The 18,886-nt window shown below is 41.7% G+C and overlaps 1 protein-coding gene across 5 annotated transcripts in view; it reads right to left on the bottom strand.

The window, feature by feature from the left end:
* Positions 1–5,569: 5,569 nt before the first annotated feature.
* Positions 5,570–18,886, bottom strand: part of LOC127356448 (voltage-dependent T-type calcium channel subunit alpha-1I-like) — a 152,214-nt gene continuing 138,897 nt past the window's right edge. For 2 of the 5 annotated variants that reach the window (XM_051388184.1, XM_051388187.1), the window contains 4 exons: positions 16,702–16,839; positions 14,296–14,494; positions 13,322–13,557; positions 5,570–12,987 (listed from right to left, as the gene is read on the bottom strand). In XM_051388184.1, coding sequence (XP_051244144.1) covers positions 12,256–12,987; positions 13,322–13,557; positions 14,296–14,494; positions 16,702–16,839 — 1,305 coding nt within the window. In that variant the 3' untranslated portion in view covers positions 5,570–12,255. The remainder of the gene's footprint in view (positions 12,988–13,321; positions 13,558–14,295; positions 14,495–16,701; positions 16,840–18,886) is intronic. The other 3 variants (XM_051388185.1, XM_051388188.1, XM_051388186.1) reach the window with 2 other exon arrangements.

Genomic DNA, 18,886 nt, shown 5'->3' with positions numbered 1-18,886 from the left:
CAATGCACAAATGTAAAAAATGTTATTTCAGTTTAGATGAACACTAAACTCAAAGATGGTCCCTTCAGTTGTGTCTTGCTCCCTGTATTGTATGCAGGCTCCTTATTGACGTATTCCCATCTACGTCCAGTAAGCCAAATATAGCCTCCTGACGTAATCATACTGAGGTCTGTTTGGTGATCCGTCAGAGCCAAGAACACAGACATGACACTAAGGTAAGATCTTTTTTTTACCTACATCTATCAATCTGTGTGGCCTTTCACCTTTGGTTCCCTCAGTGTCTCGCATACACTCATAACATTGTTAGCTCTCCTCTAATCATTTCTCATTAATAAGTTGAACTTATACCTCGAGCTATGTATGTATATACACTGTGATGTACAAAAAAAAAAAAAACCTAATTGAACAAGAAAGCCAGTCTAACAATGTGACCATTAATGAAAAAGACGAGAAAAAAGAAACCCTCTGGGCGCATGTTAAAACTTCCATCATTGATCTTTCTTCATCTATACCAATTATTTAATAAATGTATCACCTTGAAGCATCCCTGCATCAGATTTTTCCTATTTTCTACCTCTCTCTCTCTGCCCATTAGTATCTGCCCTCACCTTGTCTCCACATGAGCATCAAAGCCACAGACATCAAAAGTGTTACACAGCCGCTCATTTGAATGCCATTACCTCTTCATTCTAGTCAGACTAAATAACACACATGCATGTGTGAGCACATCTTACTGAGGACATTTGGTTTGAGTGTGTCCTCAACCTTTGGGAGTAGATTAACTCCTGTGAACTGTCAAGACTGCATCAAGATGAGTGGACGTCCTCCTACCACACACAAATTAGACACGCACACTCATCTCAAAGTGTTGTTCTCCAATGTTTTCCAGTGTGATGGAGACCTAAAACAAAGGAAGCCCAGTCAAAGGAGGAAGGCCAGTCTCTGTTCAATAATTTAACAATTTAAAAAGACGCAAACTTGCAACTGTATTGGAAAACAGTATCAGGAAGGATGGGTGAGAGTATAATGTGTAAGTATGTGTGTGAGTGAGTATGAATCATTGACATTGTGCTTTGGCAAACTTTAACTGAGCAATTACATTCTCCTGGAAACTTATTCAAAACCAATTTAATATTAATGGACAGGTTCGCAATCACAGAGCTGTTTGATTTACGTATTTCCTGTAAAAACAGGCGGCCAAGGAGGAACTTGTCGCGGTAGCCAATAGTGCTGTGTGTTACGCCCCCGCTAGTCCAGCATTTAAACATATCCAGCAGCTATAGCGGACGTATTAGCTGACTCTGCAGGACTGGAAGCACCCAGTGAAAAGCACATGCTGTTGCCAGCTAGCTAACTCATTCATTTTCACTCTGTGTCACTAAAAGTTGAATTGGAAGTTGACAGGTGGATGTCATGATGTTATTGGTTGAAATCGAAGCACCTGTCACATTTTGTTTTACAGGAAGACAAGCAATACAAAAACTGATACAGTATTGTTAGCATAAAAAGCTATCTTTATGTTGCCATGCTGAGCTGCTGTGGTGGGATAGTAACACTATTTTTTTTATTAAAAATACTCTAACCTTCTAAATTGATTTAGGTAACTCAGATGGGTAGAGCCTCATATTGATCTCTGATTAACTGTGGGAAAGGACTGTAGATTTTGTACCCCATCACTTACACTGAAAGCACATTATAAAGGCATCACCTCAACTGGAGCGTATAGGACAAAACAAAACTTTTGTTAACTGCAAAACTAAGTTACACAAGACAAGAGTGATCCATAGAGATTTAGCCGGTGTGGTTGTGTTACTGTTTGCAGAAATATCTGTGTGTGCTGTGTTCATTTAATTATATAATAATTATTACATAAATTAGACATCTATGATTTTGTGACTTGTGAACCTGCACTGTCTTCTACATATCTATCATTTCTGCTTTGCTTTTTCCTAATTGTCTCTGTTCGTCTCTCATGTCTGACTATATCTCTCCCGATATTCTTGTGGTACCTCTCGTCCCCTCTCTGCTCTTTCCTTTCTTGGCTTTTACACTTGTGATTCTCTCCCATTCCCATCCTTTACCCTCTATACCCTCTAGCTCTCACCCTGTCTTTGTCAATGCAGACCGGACAGAGTGTAATTTCGATATGGATACATCCTGTGCATGAAGTGTTGGCTTCAGTTTCACTTCCTGGGCTCCCGTGGATATACAACATATGTTCAAAAGCTAAATATGGACATTTGGAGTTTATAGCTATGCGACACACTCTACTTCCCTTTTCATGTCTCACTGATGCTTTCTTAAATGTCTTTGGCACCTCTCTCCTGTGCTTTCTTCATTTTGCTTCAGCCTCATTCATCTTTTCACCTGTATTTTTGCATTCTTTTGTCCGCAGCACTGTCTCTCTGCCTCTCTCTCTAAGCTAGGTCTGTCTGTCAGTGATATTGTCACTGTATATGAGTACAGACACAGACACAGCAAGGACAAAAGACAACATTTGCTACAAAGGAAGCTCTGGTGGCTTCTTGATCCAAACTGCAACAAAAAACAGGAGCACTTGACAATCAACTTGTGCTCAAAACTACATTTGCAGCAAAGATGGCAGAGTCTCTTTCTTTCTGTTTCTCTCTCTTACACACATGTACACACACACATACACACACAGCAGGCTCTCAGGTAAACAGGGCAGACAGGCTCTCCAGTGGAGGAGAAATGCTTGCCCAGTGTGTGCCTACACGCTCAGCAGAGCGCCTAATTGCAGTGATAAATATGCGATGGTGGAGATGGGAGACAAAGGCTCGTAGGAACTCTCCTCACATGAACCTTTGGGAGGAAGGTGGCTGTTTAATGGGCTTAACAAGAGAAACGCGTAAATGTGCTGTACTGTATACACACACACACTAAAGAAGCAAGTCCACAGAGGCACTAATGCACACATGCAGCACACAAGCCTGAAAAACATACACAGAAAAGTAGCCTGAAAAAGAACCTCTATAATACTATACTGCAGTATGTTGCAAGGACCAGAGTTTCACTTCATGGTCTTATAATATCGAGTTTCATCATGAATAGCCTTATTTCAATCAGGGCCACTTTTGTCAAAAGAAAACTTTATTTCCAAATGCTGTATGTTATATTTAGCGGTATGGCTCTGTTCTAGGACCTCCTTGCCCTTCCACATGCATACATAGAAAGCCTAAGTCAGGAGAGCACACCTTCCTGCCCTTTTATGTGCATACATGGAAAGCTTAAGACAAGGAGAGCAGCAGCAAAGACCCCCTAGGGTACAGAACAGAGCAGGCATCAATGACAACAGAAATTACATTGATTAAATCAGATACAGCATAAAAGGAGGAGCTGGGGTGGAGGCGGGTTGCAAAGCGGGTTGCAGAGGAAGCAGCAGGGGGAGGCAGGCTAAAGCATCTTAAATAAGGTGCCCTGAATGACATTTGCCAATTTGATGCTTGAAGGGAATCAGCTGAGCCATCACCAGATGTGTGTTTACGATCAGCTGCGATCAGCTGATGTAGCTGGAAGTGTGAGCTGTTGACTTCGTGGCCTGCCTGAACAAACGCTTGGCTCAATATTAATACATGGGTAGGAGAATGTTATGGGTCATTACCATCATGTCCTATGCATTTTTCAAAACTAATAGGCTTAATTTAAAGCTAATAAGGTCACAGTGACATGATTTCAGTAGTCAATGTAACATGCAGGATTAAGTTCTTGTTTTTATGTTTTTGCCTCTCTCTCTTTCTCTCTACATCTTATTTTTTGCCTTGTACAATTACTGAATTAATGTTAAATCATCTGTTGAAAGATTAGAAAGACTGTGGGGCATTTCAATTTCTTCAGACATGCTTGTTGGAAACTGGTTCTGACTGGATTTTGGTGTTAAGGAAAGAAGACAAGATGGCTAAGAAGAGCAGTAAACGCCCCACTTTTTGACCTAGGCATAGACCATGGAAGGGGGGATTGGCAAGCTGACACTGCATTTGATCTGTGGAGTCGGCTTCCTTGTACCAGAACTTTTATAAAATACATTTAAGACATCAGAGACTGATTAGAGAGGGGTTTTTTTTTTTTATTCATCACACCCAATGTATTCAGTGTCAATATATTCTAACTGAAATAAAGACACAAAGGGCTTTACATGGCAATTCTGCAAAGCTGTCATGTCTAACCAGTTGGATAGATAGAAAGTAAAAGCAGCTAAGACTGACGCAGATAAAAAGCATAAAAGAGTAAGAGGATTAGTATATTAATATATTATTCACTCATCTTTCAAAGTGAAAAGCTGAATAGGTTGAGGTGAATACCGGTCATAATTATATAGAATGCCAATATTTTGTTTCATGCTTCATAAATATCTTCATGGACACCCTCTGCATTCTTACAAGGATCTGAGGGATAAAGAGTAAGTTCATGTTTTTAAATTGCAGTTCTGATTCTTATAAAATTTCAGACACATGAAGATATATTCAGGCAAATTTAAGGTCTTTGAAATTCATGAGTGTCTTCATAGTTTGCCCTTCCCTACAACCTTGTGTCATGCATAATGCGAATTTTAGTGTGTTTCTGAGTTTGAGCTGATGTTCTGCCTCTTTTTCTCACTGTCACTGGGTTCATAGCGTCGCATGCATGAGAGGCTACAGCCAAAAGCTCTTAACACCAAGATCCAGCTTTGAGAAACCAAGCTTTTTAAGATGCAACAGGCACCAGACCTAAACATTATACCATTAAATCCACTCAGCACCATTGCTGTGTTTGAAATATCTCCACTCACTTGCTTTTTTTTCAACCAGTGACAGATAGAGGGTAGATGCATATTGATCGATCACACTCTTAAGTTTTACGTATTTACAGCACCATAAAATGCTGAGATAAGTAGAAAGTCAACAAAGCTAAAACCAAGAGCTCCCTGTTTGTGCACCGCATGACTTTGAATTAACTTTCATGTACAATTGCTTTGAAGTGAATGGAGATTTTACAAGGTTACCATAATTAAAGGTCCAACTAAATAACAAATAAATAAATTGCATGAATAAAAAACTGCTGCCTTTGTTGCTCCGGATGCTCCCTGCATTGCATGGAGGACAAAAGATAAACTTGTACACCATAATTTCACAGTGGACCAAACTTTAATACAAATTCAGCAAAGTTGCATGAGACAGTATCCGGTTCACCTTATGTAACTTTTCTTTAGAGGGCATGATTTATTCTTTACTCCTAATACTTCAATTTCTGCTTTGTAAACAATTGTAGTGAATATTTGGAGGTGCTGTGTTCCTGCTTGCATGCTGCTGCTGGGTAATTCAATCTGAGCGATGTTCTTGGGCACGATCATTAAGAGGAGTTAGGTTGAGTGGGTAGGCTACTTTCTGACTTTATCTCAGTCAAACACACACACCTACAGAGATGGTGCCAGTCAAGCATTGGAATAGTGAATAAACCACAGCAAAACATTGCACCTTATCAAGAATTCAACCTCTGACAGAAAACAATAATGCCACAGTCAAATGTCATGGGGAGGAATTTCACCCAGCATTTTAAAAAAACAAAAGACACATTTAGGATTTTCTTTTATTATTATTGTTATTACTTTTTTGACAACAAGAAAACAAGAAACAAGAATGAACTGAAACTTACTAAAGCTCCCCGAAGCCAAGATTCAGGTGATATTTCTCTGTAGGTCCATCACATTGTTCTCACAGTCATTTGATACATTGTTATCATAAAATGGAGATTATAGCTGTTTTAAGTCTTAGTTTGTTTTTGTTTTTGCAGGGTTTTGCAGGTGAAATATAGGTCAGCAACTTGTTTGTTGCTGATGCGCTCAATCATTCTTACCACTCAGCAGTAAATGTAATAAGTGGATTCCTTTGAAATACTGAGGGAGTTTTGCCAACCTTCATGTTAAGAGAAATCGCAGAGTTCTAAATTCAGACAAGGCAGAGATATGACAGCTTGAACTGGGATTTCATATCTGTGTTGAAAAAACGGCATATGACTGCACTGCCGGAGCTCTCTTCGTATAAATCTTTCAAAGCATAAACCAGTCTCTCAACAATGTTGCTGCATTATTTTTCACTATTATCTTACAAAACAGCGGGCCAGGTGTTGAGAAAACCAGTCAATCATCTATTGTGATGAAAGCGCAGCGAGGCTGGAACTAGCAGTGTCAGCATTGCTCCCAATCTCATGGTTTCAGCTGTCACTGCTTCTCTTTTTTCCGCTAATGGCTTTATGTTGCAGAGGTAGAGCGGAAGAAATAGGGAAAATGGGGTGGGGGGGCAGTTTGTGAAGGGATAAGCTTCAGCCATTAGCACTGATCCTCAGACAAGCACACTCCCTTGCAGTGCAACAAGGGAGTGGATCTCTAGTTCGTGCGTGTATGTGTGGAGGAGAAGATGGAGAATATGTGTGCCTGGGTGGGTGTATGTACATGTCTACATATGTACATTTATGATTTCTGTCCTTATATGTTTGCCTACTGACACTGATGTGCAAATTATGGGAAAGTTTGTTAAGGCCGGAGAGCTTCCTGTTGGAATTAGTGCAGATAGAGAGTGTGGATTCTCTACCTTCTTAATTCATCCCCTGAAAGTCAAAGCAAAAGGAGTTTAGGTGGTGATAGAGAGAGAGAGAGAGAGAGAGAGAGAGAGAGAGAGAGAGAGAGAGAGAGAGAGAGAGAGAGAGAGATGGACTGGGCATTTAAGTGTTTAAAAGAGGGGGGTGGAGGGGGTAGGTGGAAATGGATGATAATGGGAAAGAGAAGAGAGACAGAGAGGGGGAACAAGCAACAAAGAGACACTCGGAAGAGAAAAAAAATCCTTAGAAGTAGTTCAGATTTCAGAGAGTTTAAATATCATCTGGAGATTGACAGCCATTTTCTTTGATCTTATACCGTCAGCTCATTTCAGTGGCACCTCATTCATCCTTTTGTTGTGCCACCTTCACAACCCGCCTTTATCTGGCTCTCTCCCTCGAGCCTGTGATACAATCAATGGGTCTGGACAACTCCCTGGGCAGTTAGCCTTGACGGCTGACAGGAGCTGGTTTCCATACATGGCCTTGATGTATGTGTGTGTGTCAAGAAAGACTCAGGTGTGGGTAAAAGGTTTTTGCAGAAAAGACAGAGATGGAGTGAGGGACAACTGTTGCTCCGAGGTAAAATGTTAGCATGTTCAATTATAATCCCATCAAACAGTATTAGAAAATAGAACACCATTCATTTATCTTCATTATTTCAACCCTTCAGAGTGAAGCAAAATCTCTCTGCAACACTTCTAGGTAGAAATTCCCATAATGCTCGCTGTCCCTTCAGTTTGTCCTCTCCGAGTGTGTTGCATCCAAACAATAGCAGCTTGATCTCGCTTTTTCATGGTCCACGTTCCCTGCTTAAAGCAGCAAAATCGGGTCACTTCGCCACACATCAAAGACATTCTGCCGGATTAAGCGACTCATTAGGTGACAGAGCACTAAAAACAAACTCCTAATTGACTCACTTTTTGAATAAAAAGCTTCACACTTCCCCCAGGAAAAAGGGGAAAAAAAGCAACACGTCTATGAAAATAAGTTGGATTTTTGTCAGAAGTTTCCAGTTCCTCCCTGTTGTGCAACAACACATTAATGAGACACACCTGTTTGGGCCGTGTTTATCAGACTTGTGTTTGACAAAACTTAGGGTAGGGATTCCTTTGACAGCACAGTACTTCTCTTGATTTTCCAACTACCTTTTTGACCTAGAAATTAGGATTTGTTTTTGATTCCTGCGTTAACCCACTTTAATTCAATTCATCCTTGCCTCCAAAAAATCCCCTTGATTGATGCGTTTGAATGCTTGTTTCCAATTTCACATATAAAATCTCCCCTTGCAGCTGTAAAACTACAACCTATGTCGTGCTGTACAGAAGCAATATAAAGGTTACAGCTGAGACAAAACCAGTGGGTTTCCAGATGAGGTGAAAAAATTCTCTTACACCCAAGGGGCCTTGACGTCTCAGGGTACTTTTAGTGTGTTGATATTGAATGAAATCAATCAAATCAGCACACACAAGCCCCCAAGAGGCTTACTGGATACTGACGTTTGAATTTTATGTTACAAGAGGTCACTTCTTCTCTTCAGGTGATGGAAGGCAAAGCAGAGTTAATGCCCCAAAAATTCAGATGACAGGACACTTCTTTTAAAGACCTTGCAGACGACTGAAGCACTGACACATCCACTCGCACACACTTGTTTCCTGCTCGCATCAACACACCCACGAGCGCACTCACAGTCTCCAAGACAGAAACACACTTACCGCTCACCACACACATCTCCACCCTCCTGCAGTGACATTTGAAGGACAGGGGCCTGCGGGGAGGACTGGTTTTGAGAGGTTAGATGAGGTGGAGGGCTGCCTGGTTGGGGGTGTGAGGTAAACAACACCTCGGAGTTCAGCGTGCATGCCTAATGTGCTCTCTCGCACTGGCGGCTCCGCTGGGCAAGGCTGCCGATGACAAGCTGTCTGGAGAAGTCTCCTGCTCCTGCAGCATCTCACTACCTCTCTCTCTCACTGTTTGTTAGCTTTACTCTGTCCGGCTGTCCACGAATACTCTGTACAGGTTCTGCTTTTGTGACTCTGTCTTGTCACTTGCTTTCTCTTTCCTGCTTTAGGCTGTCCTGACTTAACCTCTTTTCCCGTTCCTCACATATCAGATACTTGTTCGTTTAAATGTAAATAACAGGTATAAAGATGAAGACTGAACAGCAGCTTTTAATTACCCAAAAATGTATTTTTTTAATGATTTTACTATCATAATCAATGATGTGTTGGAAGAAGAAAGTTTTTTGTGGCTTGGACTTATTATTTTTTTAGTGATTTCATAGCAGCAGTCAAAAAACACTGGGGCATTCCCTTTAACTTTGTACAATTTTATGAAATGCATACTAATGATATAATCATGGTCACTGGCAGCAATGCACACATGCAGATCAAAATACAAAGATATGTACAAATGTGAATTGTACACTCTTAAGGTGTGTTCAGACTGAACACAAAGCTAATTTTAGAGGCGGCGTGATTGCATACAAATTCAATGTAGAGGTGGGCACAGGTTCGCTCAAGGCAGTGTGAAGTGAAGCAAAAACTTCTCTGCACAAGTTGAACATGTTGAAACATTAGCAAAAAATGTGTGCTTATCCCGAGCTATTGTACTCCACTTCTTCAACGTACAGAGACAAGAAAATAGAGTCTGGGGGAAAATAACAGAAACAAATTGAGATCCTGGTAGGTTTCGAAATCAGTCTGAGTCAGAGTTGTAGCACACACATACTGTACAAAGGCACACTCTGCTCACACACACAGATGGCGCATTGTTAGGTAGTTGCAGCTAACATCTGGACTGAGGGTGCGTTGGCTGTTTGTAGCATATAAACACTCCAGCAGTCAAATTTGTGCGAATAAAGCGAGAGGAAAATTCGCTTCGAGTTCAGTCTGAGCACACCTTTACAGCTATCTTTAAAATTTTACTAGTGGTTTTTACCCCCCGACCTGAGTTCAATTACCTCATTTGTTCGTCCAATTGCAGCCCATCTCTCTACTGATTGGTCTCTGAGAGGGCAGAGGTGCTATTTGATTGGTTGAAAGTCCAGACAAGTAGAAGCAAAAACATACAGTAATGTATACTGTTGTATTCTGAGGAGATAAAAATCACATTGACATCATTTACTCAGGGCATACACATAGAACATTTATTGCTGCGTAGTCAGGCTTTAACCTTTGATGCCATATTCAGTGACACAAGGATTTGTCTCAGAAAGATAGGCGGATATATCTTTGAAGCTAAAACAGCCCTTGGTTGCTTCATTTTTTCTCTCTTCAACCTTTAATCTCAGGTATCCTCGCTGACATACAGGACACTTCAGGAAAAGGCAATCACTTCACCTGAAGTCATAAACGCACATACACACACACACACACACCCACACAACTGTCTTGACTAACACTCATTAATACCCAACACCATGTGATAAAACATAGTCATCAAAGTGATTTTGCATGATAAAAAAGGTCAAACCCTCAGATTTTCTCACATCACCTCATTCTTTTTGAGAAATTAAAAAAAGCAAGGTAATGATCAAAACACTAGGGATACAACAGTCTACCTCTAGAAATCAGGCTTAAAGATGAGCATCTCCTTTTTGGATGGAGTAATTAATCAAGTGATAGAAGCCAAAATAATTGTGCATTAAAAGATGCAAAGTTTTGTTTGTTGTTACAGTGTCAGCTTTTGATATCAAACAATGGTGTGTGAAAGGGTTGCTACAACATACTGTATGTGTACAGAGATGGGGAAGAGAATATGAGTGCATCAGGGTGTCATTTCAAGAATAAGCATACTGTATTGCAATCCCAGAACCATGCTTAAGGAACACTAATGTGTCCGTAATCGATATGTTGTGGTGTAACTCTCAAATTAAAGCTTTCATAGAGATGGTTTATGCTATTCATGGTTTTTAGCATAGGAGGCTAAAAGCAAACAAAGTTCCCTGCGTGCCGCCAGGAATGTCTGTGAGCTAGAACGATCCTCATGTGCTGAGTGAATATGGCTGTTCCCATCTCTGGTTGTCCCCTGGGACAACATTTGAAAAAAATCCACGAGGGAACCAGTGTTCCCAAAGAGAAATGTGCTGGAGGGAACAATCACTTTAGCGCACAAAGTTTGTTTGAAATTTTTTGCTTAGTTGTTTTATACACTGTCCACACCTTAAAAATCTTTATAAAACTGGAAGCCACTGGCAGACAAAAAGTCCTAGACAACAAGTCAAAGAGAACGTACAGGTTAAATTAAATAGGGACAAAGTAACGGCAACACTTGCACGTGCCTATTCTCTTTTCTACAAAAATAGTGGAATAGAAATCACATCGTTATCACCCGACATTGACATCTTGATACACTTCTGTATATAGATAAAAATCTTGGTTAAATGCAATTCCATCATGCAGTCAAGGTCCCTCTCAACTCTCGTGGGTTGGTCCATCCATCTTAAATCCTTAAGCATGGTGAGAAGAAGTGATGTCAAAAAGAGTGTGCTTGAAGTCTCACTTTATTAAGTAGCTGTGAACCATTTTTTGGTGCACACAAGGCTGCCCGAGGAACACATTATTGTTTCTTCTGATGGGGTTTATAAAGCTCCATCCAACCTGGTTCTACTCATTTTTTTATTTTTGAGTGAGTGCGAGATGCTGGAGATAGAAAGAAAAATAACCAATTTCACGAATCACTCCATGCACGGTTATACCTCTGCAATCTGTCAATTTCTTTTCATTTTCCGCTGCCACTCAAGACTAAGTTGACAGAGGCACAAAGCTTCGATCAGTCAATACCTATCTCCTGTTTCAAAAATACAGAGGCATGGTGAAGTGATGAGAATAATTTAATTCATGCCTTGGTTACCTGAGGCAGTGCTCTCACACACAAACACACAAAATAAGCACACCCTCTTGAACTCTCCTCCACCTTGCATTTTACTCTGAACTCAGCAGAAGGTCCTGTGCCAGAGTGAGTAGGACCTGTTGTTTCCGTCTGCCAGAACAGATGGACATTAGATCCGCTTTCTGCTTGCCCAGCCAACAAATGACCTGCCTTTTCCTTTCCCAGCCTTCCTTCCGCCTTGATATATTCCGCCATCTCCGAGCTCCTCCCTCTTACTTGCTGCACTGCCTCTGAGACATAAACGAATCAAAACAGTCTCTGTTAGCATGGATAGCTATTTCAGTTTGGGTACTCCTATTTTTGCATTTTCAACCTCAGTGAACCCGAGCCAACACGGAGAAAAGGAAACTACAGTAGAGCAACAACAAGACTCTTTCTTGTGTCATTGAGTTTTAGCTCTTTTGTTTCTGCTTCAATTGACTCCCTGATATGAATGGGCCTCCTGGTCTTCCAATGTGAGCAGAACCTTCCATGGCCTCCTCTACAGGTACAGAGGACCTATCTTCAGCACTTGGGCCTTAACTCTGCAGGCCACTTCCTCACCAGCAGGCTATAACCAAGACCACTCCCCTAGGTAGCACAAAATAGGACATGGGCTTGTCACAAACGTATAGAAAGGGGTTGAGGGGGCAAGATGAGGGTTTGGTTTTGGGATACAGGACATCGTGTGTCATCAAGCCTCTCTCTCACTGCTGGGAACAGAGAGAGTGAGAGGGACAGCAATGGGTTTAGATCCAAGGAATGGAAAGACAAAGAAAGAGAAAACAGTAGGTTTCATCTGTTTTTCCGACATGGCCCTACTGTTGTTTGGCTTGAGCTCTTCCCTTTGAACCCTTGCTCACCATCTCCTATTTCCCCTCTTCCTTCTCCTCTTCTTGTGTCAACTAATGCCCCTGTCCAGGGGTTGGCCAAGAAGCCTTGGGGGTCCATAAGCTCTAGGCCTAGAATCTCCCTGCGGCCCTCCCTGCCCCTGGATGACATCAGCATCCCCCCTTGTTCCAGGCTGCCTGTGCTGTTGCACTTCTTCACTGCTCCTCCCGGGTACACCAGAGAGCTAGGTGACAGCAGTGATGTCAGCGACAAGCTGCTCAGTGTCTCTGACAAGTGTTCACTGTTGCCCGCTTGGCTGGAGCCACATCCACCAATTGACGATCCAATGCCTATGCCCAGGTCCTCATCTGAAGGGTCAATTGAGTCATCACGGGTATAGCCCGGGCTTGTGCTACCTCGGCCACTGCTCTGGCTCCGCTGGTGGCCCCTGGTGGCCTGGAGGGTGAGGGCTGATGAGGGGCTCGGCCGTGGTCTCAGGGTCTGGACTAGGGAGGAAATGGCCGTGCTGTCTTCAGGCAGCTGGAGTGGGCACGTGAGTGGTAACGGAGCTGTTGGCAAAGGCAGCTCCAAGTTCTGTGGTGGAGAGACGCTGAAGCTCAGTCCTTCTTCCAGGGTGGTCTGGAGGCTGCCCTCAGAGCTGCCTGTAGCAAGGGATGAGTCACTGTGGGATGGGTACTGAAGACAGAAAGAAGGGAGAAAGGGGAGTGGAGACAAAAAGTGGAACGCATGAATCCAACTCTTCTACTCATTATGTAAAATCTGTTATTGTTATATTTATTGCATCTTATGCATCTTTTGCATATTTTATTGCCTCTTAAATGCTTATTACAAACCAATTTTCATTATAATTATGTCATATAAAAAAACCTGTTTAATCCACAAAAATAAATATTTTTTTGCTTTAACAATAGTCTGATGACTTGCTCAAGTCTCTCAACTATCTTAATCCACTTCTAGTGTCATCCAACCTATTTGACTGTGTTTTGCCCCTCTCTTTCCCTCCCCGTACCTGTGTACAGAGCATCTTGCTATGGGCTCCTGGGGAGCGGAGTGAAGCCCAGGAGGCCGGGGAGGTCAGCCTAAGGCCCCTTGACAACCGTAGGCTCCTACTGCGGGGAGGTGCTGGGATGGCGGCTCCTGCAGGGTGGAAGAACTCTGCAGGCAGATGGAAGAGAGGAGAAATGCCACTAGCTCCTCCTTCTCCCTCTTTGTTTCTTCCCTTGTTGCTGCTGCTGGAAACGCCACCTTTAGGAGGGAATACACTCCATTTCTATCAAGGTGTTACTGTCATGTTTTGTCTACTTTTCTTGTATCCCTTACATGAGAAGGATTTTATTCTTCTGAATAATGTATATAGATCCAGCTATAGTGGAGGGGTATATTTATATATATATTTCCTATATTTATCTGAAGCAATAGCAATTTAGTAGCTATTAAGCCAGCAAACCAAGCACAAGACTTCCAGGTGGCTGTTGTGAGTGAATCCCTGTTCCAGTCTACACAGATGCTTTGAAATGCTTCCTTCTGGTGGGTCCTTTTGTTGCTGTGTAGGGTGGTGTGTAGAAGCACCAACTGTCTCCATTAAGTTAGCAGATAAATGTTGATGAGTATATGGTTTGTAATGCTACGTTTGTGTGAAAATTGAGACTAGGTTTAATCTGAATTGAAAAAATAGTAAAGTATGCTAATACCTTGCTTCAGCTGCACATCTACACAGATGTGATGCAATTCATTTTGGCAATTTATTGCAGAGCTCCTCTTCCTCATTGTTGAGAGGTACATTTCTGGGAAATCCTCTTTTTAAGAATAAAATGTACTTTAAAATGTTCTTTGATATTCATGTTGGAAACCATGCTATGTCTATGTTGTGTATTTTAGCTGATATGTACTACCGTCAATTTTATCCACCACTGCATTTCATCAAACTTTAACTTGTTTTAAATCCTTTGAAAATCAGCCTGGTAGTACAGCCTATATACTCACCAGGGCTACAGTGAGGTGAGTACATATGTGGTTGGTGTGTTTGCATCTCCATCTCCTGCAGTGCAGTCTCCATCTCAATGCCAGTGCTGAGGGACCGGCAGGGCTGGCTCTGCACCACACTCTGAGTCTGATGGCCTCCTGCATGACTCCCTCCACCTCCAGCCTCCTCCGAGCTGCGGGAGTCACTGCTGCACCTTCCCTGGAAGAGAACAGATGATCTGACATTGAAGAGAAAGTCTTTTCCAATAAAACTCCAGCATAATTTAGTCATTATTAATAGGAATTAATTAAAGTAAGCGTGTGGATTCCTGTACTTCTTTAAAAGGAAGATAAATCATGTGCTGAAAATGGCTGAGACTTGTGTGCTAAAAAGCTTATAATGATTAACATAGTTTAAAATTAGCCATAACCTTTTATTTCTTTAGCAATGGGACAATTCAAGTTTAGGATTAGCATTATATTTTGTAAAGTTACAATTCCTGGACCAAGTCTAATAGATTAATGAGTACAGAAAAAATCAGCCCCTCTGGCATCCTGCAGATATCAAACATGGCCTCTGATTCACATCATCCCTCAGGCTTTTCATTTAAGTGCTAGTGAAGGGGTGAGAACCGACTATGAGCCGATAGAGCCTGTTATTGTCATGTTAATGTTATATATTGTAACAATAAACGTTTGGTTATGAATTTGTCAGCGTGTGTGATGGCTGTAACAGCTGGATGTGGGAATCATGAGGCAGATTAAGGCAGGAGTTCAGCTTTGTAAGCTCTTACCTCGTACATTTTAATTACCATCATGGAGGGACTGCAGAATCATTTATGCGTGTTTGTGCACGTGTGTGTGTGTGTGTGTGTGTGTGTGGGGGGGGGTGTGCGGGTACGCATTTTGTGCTTCCATTAGTGTATTGTACCTCTGAGTCATTCAGTCCTAGCCCCTGAACAGCCCCCTTTCAAACAGGCAGCCACCCACACCCATACAAACTTCAAACAGCCTTGGCACACATGCTTAATGCCATCCTCACCCACACACACACATGCATTTTTTTTTTTTTTAACCAAACAATGCTTGACAAATAAAATCCCTAACCTTAGATCCTTTTTCACCTTCTGTCTTTCCCTGTCTCCCTCTCTTTTCCCACTCCTCTAATGAGCAGTGGTACACAGACATGCTTGGTGGTTGCAGGCTTATCTGGCTATCCAGAACCAAGGAGCATTACCCCATTACAGAGGAGGATATCTAGGAAGGACGTATGATAAGGGATGGCGATAGAGGGGCTAAAGGGAGGTGCAGAGAAGGTGTGCAATTACCAGGGGGCTAGCAATGAGAAAGAAGAAGCGTGCGAGATAAAGTCAAAAGGGAGAGAGTGGGTGTGAGGGAGAGAGGCATGAGAGCCACCCAGGATAGTGACAAGGGGGAATCTAGTTTTATTCATGCAAAGGTCTGTGGTGGATAGAGACTGTGGGTTCTTCAAAGACAAGATAGTTACCTCAGATACATAGAGAGAAACAGATAAAGGAGTCTTTGGAGCATAAGGTTTATAACTGTAATTCACAAGAGAGCCTACAACAGAGGCATGAAAAGATTTTATAATGGTCATTTGTTTTGTGCTTCCTGGAATAATTATATAAAATCACCAGTGAGCCTCTCCCATTGTTTGTGCTAACTCTCCTGGGGGGAGTAGGACAAAGTGCCAGTATGCTCTGCATTACAAGTACAAAGTAGTGGGCATAGTTGAAGTTAACCACTGTGAATTGGTTGTGCAGTTGGCATTGTAGTGGTCACTACATCTGTTTTTTTTGTTTTTTTTACAAAAAAAAATGTTATACTGGCATGAAGCTGGGTCTGCTTTGGCTTAAAAAGTCTGTGTTAAGATGGCAAGCAGGTGTACAGCGCAACTAAATTATCTAGGTACTGACATTAAAGCAGAGGTTCACTCCCTGTCTCTGTCACACACACAACACTCTGTTTTGATAGGTTTTCTGTTACTTAGCTATTCACTTTATTCTAGTTATTACTGGGATGATCATTATTTTATTAGGATTTTTATCTGAGCAGTGTAAAGACTGAATTCTGGGTAAAGTCAATACAAGAACATCTGTGCAAATTGGACATTGTAACCACTGATCAAAGCTCAGATCCAACTTTCTTTACCAGTATAATCTGTGTAAAGACAGCTGAATATTGTAAATCAGAGCAGACATACTGTCATGCAAATCCGTAGTATCCTTTAAAGAACTGATTTCCAGATCTACCCTGATAATTGGAAATAAAATGACAGCAAATTTTTAACTGAATATAGTCCCCTCAGGGGCATTTTTCAGTGCATTAAAGAGACTTATTCTTTCTTCTTCTTTCAAATGTGTAGATCCTAATCTCCCATTCCTACCTCACTTTGCTCATACCCACCTTGCCCTCTCGCGCCAGCAGCTGGTAAGCAGTATGTTCGTCCAAGCTGAGGTCATCTGGCAGGGCAGGGGACGAGGACTTGTCTGACAGTTGCTCTGACTTCAGCGATGCCTGCTCAATCTCTGCCATCCTGATCTGCTGCAAAATAGTACCTCTGTTATTCATGTCTCAAAAATAGGTAGAAATACGGAACAGCAAAAGTTTCAGACTTCTTGGAATGAATTAACTGAGCGTGGTCTCATCAGTGCTCGATATAATGCATGACTTATTCTAGGGTTCACAACAACCATAACTTCAATATCTTACATCTTTGTGTACATAGATATTAAGCTTCTAAATGATCAGCAACAATGTTTTGAAGGTGTCTCTCATCATTCCTTTGTTTAAACAGTATCTCTCACTGGCCAATATGAGCTACACAGACAAGATAGATAAAACCTCCACCAAGTTTCGATATGCTTCACCAGATGTTGACAATTCAAAGTGCAAAGTCCAAAATGCCATGGCACCTGTCTGTAAAGAGAGCAGGGTGAGAGATTTCAAGAAGTAGTAACATTGCTTTATCATCATCAACTGAACAAATATTTCCCAGTGCCACAAAAGTAGGTGAAGAGAAAGGCTGAATGAGAGGCGAGACGCAGATATCCAAGCAGCGCATACACAGTTTTTGTGTATGTGTGTGCACCTGCGGTATCTGCATGTAAATGTAAGCAAGAGTGAAGAGTTTCCATCAGGAGTGGTGTTGTAGCAGCACCAGAACCTCATAATTCTGCCCTTACAGCTAACAGAGTATGTTTTCAGACACAATTGTACATTAAAATGTTGTTGCTGTGTGTATGGTAATAGTGTCTTATAGAAACTGTCATACTCTCCAAACACAGAATAATTGGGTAGTGACAACAATTACTCCAACTGTTACTCCCTCTCTTTCTCATTTGTTCCAACACTGGCTCCAGCTAAGTTTGTTTCATCAGGACTGCAGGTAACTCAGCCCATATGGCTATTGAATTGGTTTTAAATTATCGCTGCATGAGCCTCCTGTGAGCTCAAGCTTCTCGGCTGACACTCCTCTCTATTCCTCCCCTTGCAGCACCTTTTGTGCACAATTTCAAAACATACTGCAAACAGTGAGCTGGAGTGGAATTTCAGGGTTCTGGGGATGCTATGATGCGCTCAAGCAGCAGTGTTTTTTTGTTTTTTTTTCATGAGACAGAGCAATAAATAGCCAGAGAGAAGCATTAAAAAGCGTACTTAAAAAGAGCCAAGTGAAATCCAATGGAGTGAGGCCTGTTAGTGATATATTAATATGTGCCCGTAGGTGAGAAAGACAAAGAGGTTCATAGAGTAAGATTCATGGCTGATATGCAGCAGTAAATTACCATTGCCCCCAAGGAGAAAGAGAGAGAGGTGGAATGAGACTAGGCAGAAGCACAGCAATGCAACTCATTCATTTAAAGGAACCCTTTGTAGTTTTTCAGTTTCATCTCTGTATATTGGCCTTCACTAATGCTACCATATGACCACATAGTACCATATCTGCTGACTTGCTTTGTGTGTGTGAGTTGGGCTGTAAATAGCTTCAAATAGGTCCCTGCGAGTCATCGGTTGCTACATTTATTGGCAAGGTAATGGAAACTACAGCCTTTTCTCTTCCTGTATTCTTGGCTGTGCCTCCAGGGACAACGAAAGACGGCACAATGGGTACAGGAAGAGTTGCTACAGAGTCGCTTCCAAGGTAACTGCAGATATATTGAAGGTTTCACTAGCAAGATAGGGGACTGGGGCAAGAACCAATTGAAAGTGTCCACCAAAGCCTGAGAGGGGTTGGGCAAGAGATCGTTTTATTCAGTGCCACTGGGAGGCAATGAGAGAAGATTGTGAGACTGAACAAGAAAATAAGCATTACCTCACAGCCACACTGGACTCATGCTAGTCAGGACATGGTAAGCATATATAATATAATATATGGTAAACATAGGCAACAAGGTCACCTAGACAATATTTTGCACAGGTCCAGTGTGTAACATTTAGGAGGATCTATTAACAGAAATGGAATGTAATATTTATATCTCTGTAGTGTTTTATCACCTAAAAACAAAAATCATGTTTCTATAGTATCCAAATAAACCACACACTGGCTCTAAATAGGGCCTTCAGCTTAAATCTTTCACAAAGGTGCTTTAAT

The sequence above is a fragment of the Dicentrarchus labrax genome, unplaced genomic scaffold, assembly GCF_905237075.1.
Source record: "Dicentrarchus labrax unplaced genomic scaffold, dlabrax2021, whole genome shotgun sequence".
NCBI lineage: Eukaryota > Metazoa > Chordata > Actinopteri > Moronidae > Dicentrarchus > Dicentrarchus labrax.
This window is presented reverse-complemented; position numbering and strand designations above follow the sequence as displayed.